This window comes from Coenobita brevimanus, chromosome 69 (assembly GCF_032717465.1).
Source record: "Coenobita brevimanus isolate Jiangsu-jjx chromosome 69, ASM3271746v2, whole genome shotgun sequence".
NCBI classification, from domain to species: Eukaryota; Metazoa; Arthropoda; class Malacostraca; order Decapoda; family Coenobitidae; genus Coenobita; species Coenobita brevimanus.
Window position 1 is genome coordinate 7,796,315 of NC_137022.1, and position 16,306 is coordinate 7,812,620.

The 16,306-nt window shown below is 44.1% G+C and overlaps 1 protein-coding gene across 1 annotated transcript; it reads right to left on the reverse strand.

The window, feature by feature from the left end:
- Positions 1-1,454: 1,454 nt before the first annotated feature.
- On the reverse strand, positions 1,455-16,290 carry LOC145406123 (cytochrome P450 9e2-like). The gene is made up of 4 exons (XM_080277323.1): positions 16,098-16,290; positions 4,078-4,264; positions 3,394-3,599; positions 1,455-1,624 (listed from the first exon to the last, which is right to left on the reverse strand). The coding sequence occupies exons 1-4, from the start codon at positions 16,288-16,290 to the stop codon at positions 1,455-1,457; spliced, it is 756 nt and encodes a 251-aa protein (XP_080133449.1).
- Positions 16,291-16,306: the final 16 nt, after the last annotated feature.

Here is a 16,306-nt window from a genome sequence, read left to right on the forward strand (position 1 = left end):
CGACATGGAGGCGATTTGTTTGTGGCCACCCCTTACGGGATTAAGGCGTCTGGCAATAGACAGATAGAGATATACACACACACACACACACACACACACACACACACACACACACACACACACACACACCGTCATACACACATACATACACACGTACTGTACATAATTATACTGTATATATATAATAATGTTCTTTATTTTTACTTTTTATTTTTTTGGATATGACATTATTTATTGAAAAAAAAATCTTAAAACCCTAAAACTAATAACCTAACAGACAAATCACTAACCTGTACTGAAGCCTAAAGATACAAATACCTAAACCTACACTAATGGTAAAAATACCTCAACCAAGAGAACACCATCGACTGCAGATATGTAATGCCTTTCTACATTACATACCTGCACTCATCACCTGCTGACTGTCAGTCGAGGCCCAAATTAATTTAGGGGACATCAGTATATGAAACGGAACCGGAGAAGTGAGGAACATTTTCATATACGTCAGCTGTCGGCATTAATTAGAACAACTTAAAATAGACGGTATAAAGTACCTACATACTATGTACAAAATGTGAATTACTCCACCCAACAGACCACCAAGAGATACTGGAAGAACAAGGAGGGGGGGGGAAGGAGGGAGGGAGGGGGATAGAGAGAGAGGGGGAATGTAAAGAGGAGAGGAGAGAATCGGAGGGTGCAGGTAAGGAGGGAAGGAGAGGGGGATGGAGGGGTTGGAAGGAGGTAAGGGGGGAAGGAGGAGGAAGGGGGGAAGGAGGAAGGATGGGGGATGGAGGGGGAATGAAGGAAGCGTGTCTTTCAGGGAGCAGGAAGAGGTGGAGAGAGACGAGAGGTGGAAGGATAAAAAGGGGAAAGGAAAGAAAAGAAATTGAGGGAAAAAAAAAAAAAAAAAAGGAGAGAGGGAGTGGGGTGGAAGAGAAGAGGAGAGGAGGAAGAAGGGGTGTGAAGGGAGGGAGGTGGTGGAAAATGGCAAGTTTGTGGAAGCAGGGGGCTGAACTAGGGGAGGGATGGAGGGAGGGTGGGAGGCAGAATTCGGCGGCTCGTGGTCAGTCTGGCTTGAGCTTTGGAAGTGAGAAGGTAGTCTATGATTTTGGTAAGACATTTTATTTCCATTTTCTTCCCATTGAGTGCTTTTATGTAGATAATAATTATTGATCCTTATTTGTATTGTAAACACTTCTAAGTAGTTTTAAAGCTTACTCAGATCATTGAAATCGTAATAGCTGACAATCGAAGGGTAACTGATCTGTGTGTGGAGTTTGGGGTGGCGTGTGTGTGTGTGTGTGTGTGTGTGTGAAGATTGAGGTCGGCGTGAGGTTTTGGGTGTGGAATTTGTTTTTGATAAATTTATGGATATTTTACTGTTGATGTTTTTTATGGGTTTTTGGTATGATGGCTTCCCGGCCGTACTGGCACACCGCCCTATACGTGCCTCATTCGTGTTTGCGAGGCGTGAGCAGGATGTAGACGCCATGCTTAGGCCTCAGCAGGAATGGTGAGCTTTCCATGTCGATGTCTTCGTGACCTGGCGGTATCCTGAGGTCAGCTGCCAGGATCAGCTTGGCCAGGGCAACCTTGGTCTCCATCAGGGCGAACCGCATGGCTGGAGAGGAAATAGCGTGTAATTAATAACTGAAATGCGTCTGTAAAGGAACTTCAGGGACTTGGATGATAAGTGAGTGTCTGCTCCATTTCACTGGTCGAAGTCGATACTTCTCCCTCTATAGTGCCTTCTCTCTCCTTGCTCTCTGGACCCTACCTCACCCATTATGTAAGAAAGAAGTTCATGATTGTAATAATATTAATAATAATAATAATAATGATAATAATAATAATAATAATAATAATAATAATAATATGCCCTTATTTCCACAATGGAATCAGAGTAAAGTAAAAAACAAATAAATACCAAACAAAACAATGGTAAGCTGTAATAAAACTAAATCGCCAAGGAAGATGTGTTAGGGAATCTCAGCTGAGGAGAAGATGGAGGTTGAAATCTTGAGCATATTTACGATTCCTTTTCCTTCCCTCAAAACAGCCCAAGACAATTTTTTTTCTTAAATGGAACATAATTTTTACATCAACACAAGACACTACCATTCTCCATTCTCCCTTGGATCATTATATTATGTTCTTGGGAAGGGGGGGGGTGAAACTTGATGTTAGAAGATTGTTTTGATCTGTGTTGTTTTGGTGTCTGTGTATATCTGTCAGTCAGCCTCAGTCATTCAACCATTCAGTCAATCACTCAGTCAGTCAGTCAATCAGTCAGTCAGTCAGTCAATCTTGTCCTTCACGTGAAAACAAATTACAGATACGATACATCCTTTCACATAAACTTGGCCCAGATTTTTGTCCTTTTGCTGGTTAAGTCTGGCCTTTGGTTCCTTCTTTTTTGCATAAAAGAAAGGCTTTCTTGATACAGCACTTCGGCCGGTATTCCTCTCTGGTAAGGAGGCTCCCTAACCCCTCTTCCTCAGCGGTTCATTTTCCAAATTCCTCATTAATATCCGATGATCTGCTTCTTATGTCTTTTCAATACCGACACTGATTGCACGAATAAAGCACAAGAATATAATAACGGAGCAGAATCTGAAATAGATTGGTAAGGAAGAGGTGTTACTAAGCTTCCTGAATAACACACAAGAATATAGTAACATAGCAGAATCAGAAATAAATCTGCAAGGAAAAGGTGTTAGTAAGCTCCCTAACCTTACTACAGCTCCGCCCTTCCTCGTGATTAATATAAGACTATGTGTGAGCTGGGGGAGGGCAGCGAAATGGCGGGTGACTGTGCGACCTGGAGGAGACTTTGTGGCCACCTCTTGTGTGATTAAGGCGTCTGACAATAGATAGATGGATAACTAGAATATCTTGCCAAAATTCAATATTCAAGGTAGAGATGGCAATTTTAAGTCAAGATGAAGTGAAAGGGGTGAAGTGTTGAGGACACAGGGAAGCCATGTCCGTGTCCCCATGTCTCATTCTGACCCTATGCCATATTCTGATCACATGTCCTATTCTGAACCCATGTCCTGTTTTGTTCCCATGTCCTACTCTAACCTCATGTCCTATTCTGACCGCATGTCATTCTGACCCCACATGTCCTATTCTGACCCCACATGTCCTATTCAGACCCCATGTCCTATTCTCCCCATGTCCTATTCTGACCCCATGTCTTATTCAGACCCCATGTCCTATTCTGACCCCACATTTCCTATTCTGACCCCATATCCAATTCTGACTCCATGCCCTGTTCTGACCCCATGTCCTATTCTGACCCAATGTCCTATTCTGACCCCATGTCCTATTGTCCCCATGTCTTATTCTGTCCCCATGTCCTATTCTGTCCCTAGGTCCTATTCTTACCCAACATGATCTCACCCAAACAGTTCCTGGGTCCCATTCCAAAGGGCATGTGGGTGAAATTCTTGATGTTGATCTTGTTCTCGGATAGGAAGCGGTCAGACCGGAACTGCTCAGGGTCGGGCCAGTAGCTGGGGTCGTGGTGAAAACTCCACAGAGGGAACTGCACCAGGTCCCCCTCCTTCAGGTGCAGATTAGTTCCGGGGATGCTGGAGGAAAGGTGAGTGTAAATGTCTTGAATACACCTGTGATTTTCTTGGAGATTAAATTAGTTATCTATAGATCTGCCTATCAGTCTATCTATCCGTCTATCTACTCATCAACATGTCTATCATCTACTACTACTACTACTACTACTACCACCATTACTACTACTACAGCTGCACACCATGATTTTATATATATATGGTTCTTCCGTGTTCATCATTAAGTTTTCCTCAGCTGTTCATCAAGTGTTCATCTTCATCTGTTCATCTCTAAGTGGTGCTTTAACTCGACCCAACCCTGCCTGAGATAGGGTTAAGCAAGATAATGACTCACATGTTGATGGGAGAGCGGAAGATGAAATAATATGACACTCTGAAGGTCAAGGGGTCGAAAAAATGCAGCACAAATTTAATACACGAGAAAATGCAGCACAAATTTAAAACACGAGAAAATACATCACATTTAATACACACCCATAACTCAGGCATCCCCTGGTAGGTCAGCTTCCCCTCCTCCTTCACCAGTTCAAGTTCCTGCCGAAGGCGCTGCTGGGGCTTTGGGTTCCTGGCAAGGAGGTGTGAGGAGAAGACCACAGTGGAGGCGGCGGTGCCGTACCCAGCAAGCAGGAACAGGATGCACTGCGCCAGCATCACTTTATCGGTGAGGACTGGCAGTGGACGAGACCAAAATATAAAACAATTTTTAATGAATTACTTCGTATAATGTCAGAATCAATCTTGGGGGATGAAATTTAGCAAGACATTATTTCGGAATCTTGCTAAAATTTATCCCCGAACTGACTTTAAAGTTATCCTAAGATCACGATAGTTTAGCTGGTATTTTTTCTGGTATATCTGTAAGTCCAAATGTATTATTTCTAAGCTATGAACGACCCTGTCTTAATTCCTGCAGCATAAGATGGCAGGTGTCTGAGGGTAAGGAATACATGCTTTCTCATTATGCTGCTGTTCCTCGTCACAATATCGTAATTCTTCCCATCCATCTCCTGCTTTCACGTTCCTGCCTCAGTCCCATCTCCTGCTGCGTCCACTGAACCATACGTAAAACAGTTCACTTCTCCATCTTCACCATCAGTTCTTACTCAGGACCGTTTTGCTCTCTCTCTCTCTCTCTCTCTCTCTCTCTCTTTTCTCACATTCACTCTTCATTTTCTCCTATCAAAAACTCTTCCTTACTCACACACTCTCTGGTAACTGTTACCTTATGCAAACAATACCTGGTTAAATTCCAGTCTTCCCCTCTCTCTGCTTTTCATAGCTTTCCGTCTTACCAGTACACTTACACCCTTCTCTCACAATTACACCCGCCTCTCACGCCTACACCCGCCACTCACACCTACACCCGCCTCTCGTACTTACACCCTTCTCTCACAGTTACACCCGCCTCTAATACTCACACCCTTCTCTCATACACCCTCTTCTCATACTTACACCATTTTTTTTTTTTCTTTTTTTTTTTTTTTTTTGCCTGTCGACCATTGGGGCCGGAGCCCCTGGTCATTAAGGAAAATATATATATATATATATATATATATATATATATATATATATATATATATATATATATATATATATATATATACACATCCATGCATATGAACATACACACTTTCATGCACACGTACATATATATATATATAATAATTTTTATTTTATTATTTTTTTGTAGTTTTTTTATTTTTTTTATTTTTAACCTTATACTACTTATAAACTAAAATACCTAATCTAAAGACCCTAAAACTAATCACCTGACAGACAAATCGCTAACCTATACTAAATCCTATGAGACAAATAACTAGACCTACATTAATGTTAAAAAAGCCTCAACCAAGAGAACACCATCGACTGCAGATATAAAATGCCTTTCTACATTACATACCTGCACTCATCACCTGGTGACTGTCAGTCGAGGCACAACCTAATATAGGGGACATCAATATTTGAAAGGGAACCAGACGAGTCAGGAACATTTCCATATACGTCAGCTGTCGTCCCTAATTAGAATAACTTAAGCAAGATGGTATAATGTATTTACATAATTTGTACAAAAAGTGAAGAACCTCGCCCAGCAGACCACAATCGACTGCAAGTGCCCAATACCTTCCTATATTGCACACTTGCACTTATCAGCTGGTGACTGTTAGTCGAGGAACGGGGTTTAATGTAGCGGACATCAATATTAGAAATAGATCAGTGGGTGGAGGAACTATTTCAAATACGTCAACTGTCAACCCTAATTAACAGTACTGTATATACATATTTACAGTTGATAAAAACTATAACCATGCAGTAAAAAAGTCACATCACTCTGATCAGTCCGGTCTCTCTCAGGAAAGCTATCAATTTATCAGTCATAACAATGTCCCCATCACCAAGGATGGTGGAAAGGGTGAAGGGGACGTCTGCTGCGCCGCAGTAATTTATAAGTTTTTTTTTTTTTTTTATGCGAGGAAGAAGGAACCAAAGGCCATGAGCCCGCAGTAACAGTTCCCTCCAAGAGAAAAACAAAATACAATAGAGAGCCAAATTCAAGATCCGATCATTTTGAGATGCCTGGACACAATGCGTTTGAAAGACTGGAGATCATAGGCAGAAGGAAATACAGACAGAGGGAGACAGTTCCAGAGCTGACCTGTTGCATGAATGAAAGACTGGGAGTAACGGTTAACTCTTGCATTAGAGAGTTGGACAGAAAAGGGATGAGAGTTTGCTGCCAGACGGGTGCTACGCGCCCGTCGTAGAGGTGGAGGAATGCAAGCAGACAGTTCAGAGGAGCAGTGACCATTAAAGTAGCGATAGAAAAGAGATAAAGATGCAACAGTGCAGCGAAGAGACAGAGGTTGAAGGGAGTCAGTAAGAGGAGGAGAGTTAATGAGACGAAAAGCCTTTGACTCCACCCTATTAAGAAGAGCTGTATATGGGGAGCCTCCCCACACATGAGAGTTGTACTCCACACAGGGGCGGATAAAACCCCTGTATAGAGTCAACAATTGTGCAGGGGTAAAGAAAGAGCGGAGTCGGCTTAGCACACCCAATATCTTGGAAGCAGATTTTACAAGAGATGTAATATGATCTTTCCAAGATAAGTCCCGAGTAAATGAAACCCCAAGCATGTTCAAGGATGATGCAGGATTAATCTAAATATTATTAAACATTAGTGGGTATACCTGTGGAAGATTTTGTCGGGTTGATAGGTGTAAGAACTGAGTCTTAGAAGCATTAAAGACAACCATATTATTTTTACCCCAGTCAGAGATATGAGCCAAGTCAGACATTAGGTGTGCCATAGCCTCATCCCTTGTTTCTTGAAGTAACTGTTGAGATGGGCGTTGTGGGAACCGAATGGAAAGGTGAAGGGTGGAGTCATCAGCGTATGAGTGGATAGGGTTAGATGTACAGCTTAGAAGATCATTGATGAATAAAAGGAAGAGAGTTGGTGATAGGACAGAGCCCTGAGGAACACCACTGTTGATAGATCTAGGAGAAGAACGATGGCCGTCTACGACAGCAGCTATAGAACGACCAGAAAGGAAGCTAGCGATGAAGGTACAGATAGAAGGATAGAAACCATAGGAGGGCAGTTTGGAAATTAAAGATTTGTGCCAGACTCGATCGAAAGCCTTTGAGATGTCAAGTGCAATGGCAAAGCTTTCGGCCAAAGTCCCGAAAGGAGGATGACCAGGAGTCTGAAAGGTAGGTGAGAAGATCGCCAGTGGAGCGTCCCTGACGGAACCCATACTGACGATCGGAAAGAAGGTTGTGATAGGAAAGATGCCTTAAAATTTTTTTATTAAGAATTGACTCGAAAACTTTTGAAATACAGGACGTTAAAGCAATTGGACGATAGTTGGAGGGTTGGGAGTGGTCACCCTTCTTTGGGACTGGCTGAATGAGAGCAAACTTCCAGCAAGAAGGAAAGGTACAAGTTGACAGACAAAGGCGAAATAGTTTGCCTAGGCAGGGTGTAAGCACAGAAGCACAGTTTTTGAGAACAACAGGAGGGACCCCATCAGGCCCATGTGCCTTGTTAGTACTGAGGCCAGTAATGGCAGAAAATACATCAACTGAAGAAATTTTAATGTCAGCCATGAGGAAGTCAGAGGGGGGAAGTGATGGAGGAACAGCACCGGAATCGTCTAAGGTGGAATTGGAGGAGAAAGTCTGTGCGAAGAGATCTGCTTTATCAGTAGAAGAAATAGCTACAGAACCATCAGAGTAGAAAAGAGGAGGGAAGGATGATGAGGTAAAGTTGTTAGAAAGATTTTTGGCAAGGTGCCAGAGGAGCGGGAAGAATTGAGTTGGAGAGTTGAGAGCATTTAGTATGGATGAAATTATTTTTAGTAGAGCGAAGAACAGACTTAGCACGATTCCGGGCAGAAACGTAAAGATTATGTGATTCAGGGGTGGGTTGGCTCCGTTATCTTTTGTAGGCCTTCTCCTTGTTGCGGACAGCATTAGAACAAGCGTGATTAAACCAAGGCTTTCTTGCGTTAGTCAAAGGATATGAGAAAGGAATGTATGCTTCCATGCCCGAGAGAATAACCTCCGCAATGCGCAAGGCACACTCAGATGGCTCACGGCCATGGAAGCAATAATCATTCCAGGGAAAATCAAAGAAGTACTGCCTGAGGGCCTCCCAGTCCGCGGCTCCAAAATGCCAGAGACGACGTTTCCCTGGAGGGTCCGCAGGCCGTGCTGGAGCGATAGGACAGGTTAAGGTAATAAGGTTGTGATCGGAGGAGCCCAACGGAGAGAAAAGATTAACAGAGTAAGCAGAAGGATTAGTTGTGAGGAAGAGGTCAAGTATGTTGGAGCTCTCTCCAAGGCGGTCAGGGATACGGGTAGGGTGCTGTACAAGCTGCTCTAGGTCATTAAGGATAGAAAAGATGTAGGCTTGTTCACCAGGTGGATCCGTGAAAGGAGAGGAGAGCCAAAGGTGGTGGTGAACATTGAAATCTCCAAGAATGGAGATTTCAGAGAAAGGAGAAATGGACAGAATGTGTTCCATCGTAGAAGTAAGATAGTCGAAGAATTTTTGATAGTCAGTAGAATTAGGGGATAAGTAAACAGCACAGATATATTTAGTCAGAGAATGACAGGAAAGCCGAAGCCAGAGAGTGGAGAATTCAGAAGAATCAAGTTCAGGAACACGAGAGCAAGATAAGTCGTTGCGTATGTATACACAACAGCCACCTTTGGCTTTGAAATGAATATAGAGAAAGTAGGAGGATACAGAAAAGGGTTTGCTGTCAGTTGCCTCAGACAGCTGAGTCTCCGTTAGAAAAAGAAGGTGAGGTTTAGAGGAGGAGAGGTGGTGCTCAACAGAGCGAAAGTTAGATGAAAGGCCGCGAATGTTGCAGAAATGAAGAAGAAGAGAGTCAGACAGTGGTTCCAGGCACCTCGAATCGTCACCGGGAGAGGGGCAGATGGCGGGGGCATTTATGGTCCCCCCCCCTGGGGACTCCGAGGCTGGGTGAATTGATGCCATTTTGGTAAATTTTGAATAGGAAGTGTAGTGTGTACTGTGCATGTAGTTTGGTGAAGATAGATAGAAAAATTTGTACTGGAGAGCATGCTGGCCTACTCTCTGTGTAACTGAGACACTGAAAAGGTTCAGCAAAGGGGGATGGTCAGGAACTAGTCCTGAGGGCTGATGAAACGGGAGCTCCAGCACTCCCTGTCATCAGCTTTCCATCCACCTCGGGAGTACTGCCCTGCTCGACTGGTGCACGTTCACGAATAAATCGCTGACAGCGCAGGATGATATGACTGATAGATAACACCGCATTACAGATGTCACAGTGCGGTGGGAAGCGTCTTTCCATATATGGTTTCATGTGAGTTAAAATGGTGGCATTGAGCCGTAGCCGTGCCAATACTTTTTCTTCAAGGCGACTGGGGTGGTTGGCAATGTCCCAGTTGCCCAGGTGCGACTTATAAGTTGGAATAGTTAGTCTGGTCCACTGACCTTGCTACAGAAGATTTATTGATTTCTTTCCGAGAGAGAGACTCGACCATAGATCACAAGAAACGTCCCAAGTCTCCTCGAGCTCTACAGCCGACTTTGCAAGTAAGTCAGCTTGCTCATTGCCGTAGATACGACAATGACCAGGCACCCAGATCAGTGTGAATGACTTGTTGCATGAATGCAACTTATTAACGATGCAGCCCTGGATCTCGTGAGAGTCCGTAGTACAAAATGCAATTGCCTGAAGGGCTGATTTCGAGTCTGAAAATATGACAAATGAGTCATTCCTAGAATTGTGAGCATAGTCTATGGCTTTGTCAATAGCAAAAAGTTCGGAGGTAAACACAGATGTATGAGTCGGCAGCCGATACCTGAGGGCACATTCAGTAGACCACACACTCGCACCCTCACATTCACTCGACTTGGAGCCGTCGGTGTACAAGTGGTGGGACCCCAAGTGACGGATGATGATGTTATGAAAACAAGTGGTGGACCTCCGCCTCCGGCGCCTTGGCCTTTGGTGCTGGGAGCCATGTAACATCAACAGTAAAGCCGGGTGGCTCCCAAGGCGTTATATTTTTAAGCACCAACTTGTCACAGTCACTGGGGTCCACACCAAGCTCCTGAGTCAGTAAGTGGAGGTGAACGGCAAGTGGCCGACGCACCCCCTGCATGAGATGGTGGTATTGACACAGGGGGGTACAGGCCACATTGCCGATATTACTTTTCCTATATGTTCGTATGCCATACGAAAAGGCCAGGTGGTCACGGCGAATACGGAGGGGAGGCACATTCACCTCCACTTCCATATGAGCTACACAGGTACACCGGATGGCTCCAAGACACATTCGCAAACATTTATTCTGTAGCACATCCAATCCTTTCAGCGTGGCATCGGATGCCGAGCCATACACCTGTGCGCCATAGTCTAGCTTCGATCGAATAAGGGACTTATACACCATTAATAAAGATTTTCTGTCAGCACCCCATGTAGTACCTGCTAGATACTTAAGGACATTTAATGGTTTATTACAACGAGCAAGCAAAGTATTAACGTGAAGTTTAAAATTCATTCTGCAATCAAAGTGGAGGCCCAAAAACTTTACAGAATATTGAAAAGGTACCGCTTCATTATCCAAAAATAAACGCAAATCGGGGATGTTACGAATTGTAAAAACTACAGCGGCACACTTATGGATGGAAAACTTAAATCCCCACTCCAAGGCCCATTGGTGGACGGAGTCAAGGACTGCTTGAATCTGCCCAGCCGAAAATCGTGCGATACAGGAAGAGTGCCATATTGCACAATCGTCAGCATAAAGCGAGTATTTAAGATTCCTGGGAATAGGAGCTGATGACAGAATATCATTGATCATAATACTAAATAAAGTAGGACTAAGCACACTTCCCTGCAGCACCCCATTTTCCTGGATAAATATATCCGATGTTATGTTACGGGGCAAACTGACAGAGAAAGTCCTGTCCCTTAAGAAATTTGAAATAAAAATAGGCAAATTTCCTCTTAAACCATAAGCATAGAGCTTCATTAGTATACCATGTCGCCATGTCATGTCATAGGCTTTATGGATGTCCAAGAACACCCCTATCATGAATTCTTTATTGGCAAATGCCTCTGCAATACAATGCTCCAAATTCATTAAATGATCTAGTGAACTTCTGTATTTACGGAAGCCACATTGTTGATCATTTAACAAATTCTTCGACTCTAAAACAAAAAGAAGCCTATTGTTTACAATTCATTCCATGACCTTACATAGACAAGAAGTCAACTCAGTAGGACGAAATGAAGTGGGATTCAAAAGACGACCAGCCTCTTTGGGTATCGGTATGACGTGCGCAAAGTGCCATGAGTTTGGGAACGTTCGAGACGCCCAAATCTCATTGTACAATGTTAACATATTAATCAGGTTGTCCTGATTAAGTTGCTGGATCATACCGTACTTGGTGTCTGGTCCAGGGCTGGTGTCTTTACAGGATTTAAGGGCAAGGAGCAGTTCATCTAGCATAAATTCTTGGTTGTACAGGAGTCTACGTCTTCTGTGGCAAAGTCAATAATCTGTAGCTCAGCCGTGCATTTATGATGTTGAAAACGCGGATCATAATTGGCTGAGCTACTTAAATGAGAGAAACTCCTGGCGAGGATGTTAGCAACGTCCATGGGCTCATCATAGATATTATTATTTACTAGCAGGGTGGTAATAGGGAAGTATGGGCCTTTATTATTTAATATTCTTATTGTGGACCAGACTTTACTTAATGGTGTTGTATGAGTCACCGTGGACACAAAGGACCGCCAGGAGTCACGTTTGGCCCTTCTTATTATTCTCCTTGCCTCACCCCGTGCCTGTTTGTATGCAATAAAATTTTCCTCGGTGGGCTGACTATCAAAAATCCTGTATCTCCTATTGCGTTTTCTTTATGCTTGTCGGCAATCCGGTGTCCACCAATGTGCTCTGTGCTTTGCATGAACTGTAGAAGTCTTGGGAATAGCAGCCTCAGCTGCGTGTAATATGGATTGGGTTATATTTTCGACCTTAACATCTATGGGCTCCCCAAATATATCTAAATTGGCGATCCTTGAGAAGGATCTCCAATCTGCTTTCTTATAGTTAAATTTTGGAGGTGGAGGGTCCAAAATGATGTCGCATGTATAAGAAAGACAGATGGGTAAATGATCACTTCCCAAGGAGTTGTCGTAAGGGTCCCATGAGAAATCTTGATGTATACCAGGGGAGGCCAAAGATAAGTCAATGGCCAAAAAGTTACCAGTACGATCATCTACAAGAGTCACTCTACCATCGTTCAGAAGACAGAGGTTGGACTGTAGTATTAGGTCGGCTACTTTCTCCGCACCACCATCAATCCTCAAGCTATCCCATTGATAGTGATGGGCGTTAAAGTCACCCAACACTAACTTATTACCAGGTAGATGTTCAACTAGTGAATTTAAAGCATCACAATCAATGGGGGCATGTGGAGGACAGTACAAAGAGCAAATAGATAGATAAGTGTTATTACATTTTACTCTGCACGCGACTGCTTCCAGAGTAGAATTTAGAATCACTTCCATTTGTGGGTGTGATTTGTGTGTTTATATGGCGACTCCATGACCTTCATATCTTCTATATGAGTGGTAGTGTTTTAACTGTGGAGGATCAGGGTGATCCTCCAGGCGCGTCTCCTGTAAACAAATAACGTCTGGCCTGTGTATTGACAGCAGGATTGCTATATTTGGTAACTTATTCCCGACACCCCTACAATTCCACTGTAATACAGTGAAAGCGACGGTTTAAGATTTACGAGGGTGGCCAGTGCTCTTAGTTTATGCCACCCACCACCAAGCGAGTGGCTACCGGGGGACCTTTCCCGGTGCTTGCTCGTGGAGATCTCCATATTCTCGTCAATAACAAGGCTCCCAGAATCCACCGAGGAAGAGCTATTCTTTCTCTCCCTCGCTGGGCCAGGAGTGGGAAGGACATGAGGACGTTACTGTTTGGTGAGGGTGGTCAAGTTAATTTTATCTGACTTGTCAGGCTTCTGTTTTGGCCGCACTGACTGCGAAGGAGCAGCGGCAGCCTGAGAGTATGAAGTGGCAACAGGGATGTCTGTCAGAGAGTTGGAACGTACAGGAGGCTTAGACTGAGAGGTAGGGCGTGGGGCATGAGGAGCGAATGTAAGGTCAGTCTGTGTCTCCACTGTGCACATCACAGGACGGGACACAACCGCCGATGCATAGGAGATATTAGGTTTGGGAGTTGCATGCAACTCCTTCACCTTCTTCCTAGCATCATAAAAGGATATGCCCTCCGTCGCTTTCACTGTGCAGATCTCTTTCTCCTTCCACTTGGGACAAACCCGAGAGGAATTGGGGTGAGCACCCTGGCAGTGAAAGCAACATTCATTCTCTGATGTACAGTGGTCAGCAGAATTGCTTACAGCCGTGCACTTGCCACATACTAGGTTAGAAGATCGACAAGCCTTTTCATGGTGTCCATAGATCTGACATTTTGCACAACGAAGGGGGTTCGCGATGTATGGTCTGACATTGAAAATTTCATATCCAACTTTCACATTGGCTGGAAGAGATACTTTTCCAAAAGTCAAAACAACTGTTGCGGTCTTCGTTCTTATGCCCTCTGAAAATCTTGTAATAAATCTGACCTCTATTTCATCTTGCTGAGCAAGTTCCTGTACGATTTCTTCCTCTTCCATAAGCACCAGATCCCTGCAGGTGATAACACCCTTGCAGGAATTCATGGAGTGGGGGATCGTCGTCTGGACATCGTAACTGTGGAACTTCCTCAGTTTCAGCAAATCCTTGACCTGGGCAGAATTGATAGTCTTTACCAAGAGATCTCCACTTGCAAGTTTTTTAACTTGTTCCACCTCACCTGTACACCCATCAATCACCTTCTTGATGATAAAGGGATTGAGGCTGGACAGGGGAGTAGAACCAACCGCGTGAATGAGGACGAATGAGGCATTATGTACACTGATGTCAAGTGCTCGGGTCCGGGGCCGTTCAGTCGGGGGACAGTCTGTCCATTGGTCAGTCGGGGGTCGGTCAGGACTACCTCCCCCCCTGAAGGGGGGGAGGCAGTATGGGCGTCCGCCATAGAATCCACTCCCCCCTATCGGGGGAAGTGGGAAAGAGTTGAGAAACAAACAAGGAACAAAATACCCGGGGCAAAACACCTAAGGCTAAGATTGCCCTCTCAAACCAATCCAGGGAGGCCCGACTGTGTTGCTTCACACCTCAGAGCGATCAGTGGGGGGGACCCTCTGTGGGCGAGTAAGCAAAGGTAATCTTAGTAAATAGATATAGACACTTATTATATCTCTATGAAGGGTAGGGAGGAATATGAGAACTAGCTAACCTAATTTTTATTCGTCCTATGTACAAAACTAATGCCGGTGAGGCAGCCCTGAAAACTAGAGGAGAGCCAGAAAAACACGTCCAAACTCTACGTGACCATGCATAAAAGTCCCCTTACACCCGCCACTCTCGCCCCCAGATGCATGAACAGACTGAATACCTGTGGAGATATTTAAGTGAACCTAATCTGCCCTGAATATATTTAGGTGGATATAAACTGACGAAACTGGCCCCAGATTACCTTAAATTAACCTAAAATTGCTGAAGCCAACTTCATCAGAACTTATATGAACCTAAAATTGCTGAAGCGAACGTGTTTAGAACCTTTTACATTGAGTGTGGCTCAAATAGTCCCAAACCAACCTGCATGGGCGTATACAGATATAACAGTACCTGACCTCACATGACCACACACACACAACCTGACATTGACCTGGCTCAGTATGAGTTGATGTCAAGTGTGACTTGCAGTGATCATTTGGGCTAAATTCCTGCTATTTAGGTACTTATCACACACAAGTAACTGATTATTTTGATTGCTGTATTTCTGGTGGTGACGCTGGCTGATGGTGCCTGAGGCTATCCTGACTAATTAAAAGTTTTTTGTTGACGAATGTGACTGAAATCAGCACTTGGTTACACCTCTAAGATCTTTCTAAGAGTTACCATTGCTTTAAGCACTTAAAAAGACGGAGATGAAGGAAATGCAGTTGTCTTCCATAAGGTGACAGACAAGATGGACAATAGTGCCACTGGAAGGTAATTATGGACCTAATCTGAAGCTTCTTATTAACACCTGGTGTATTTTGTTCCTCAGGATGGAAAATTAACCTTTAAAAATCCCTTTCCACTTTCATTTTGTGGTGGAATATTTGGTATGGTAAAAGGCCATGTGGAGAGGATGGAGAACTAGGGACTAATGAGGAGAATGCGTGTGAGTGAGGTGGACGGGGGGAGAGGGAGGGGCGGCCGAGGATGAGATGAATGGATGGAGTGGAGAGGTATATGAGAGTGGGGGGTGCGAGCTGGGGGGAGGGCAGCGAAATGTCGGGGGAAAGGGTGACCTGGAGGCGATTTGCTAGTGGCTACCCCTTACGGGATTAAGGCGTTGGCAATAGCTATATAGAAAATAGAGAAGTGTGCAAAATGGACATGATGTAAGAGAGAGAGAGAGAGAGAGAGAGAGAGAGAGAGAGAAACATCATCAATTTTAGGAAAGATAAAGGTGTGCAAAAACATGGGAATTCAGAGTTTGTCTTGGGCGAGTTAGTGTGAACAAGAAAGCATAATGACTATTGGCAATTGAATGGCTAACAAGTCATTCAGGTTTATCAAGTCCCAATTTTCCCCAGACATCGAAATGCAGTCGTCAAATTTACCATCCAGGTCCCATGTGGTCCCTATTTCAGCTCTAAGTAGGAATAGGAGAGGATAAAATAGACCTTGCCCAAAGGTCACAGAATTTGCCCGGGAATCAAACCTGAGGCATCACTTTCATGGTCCTAGTGTACTCCCAATTACATCACTTGTACTGCAGATGAAACTTTTACAGGTATGGTATAGCAAAAAGATCTATGAAGAGAGAGTGTAGTAATAAAAGACAAAGGTCAATCACCATGCTTAGCAGAGGCAGTGGTGGTGTCAGAGTCTTCAGCCCATGCCTCCAGTAAAAGGTCAAGGAAGTCCCTCCTCTTTTCGCCGGCTTGGCGGGTCCTGATGGTCTCCTCTTGTACACTTCGGAAGAACCCTACCTCTTCTAAGGCCTCCTTCATACCCAAAACGTTGAACAGTCGTTGCCAGTTCCTCATCACAAGAAGCCTCCAT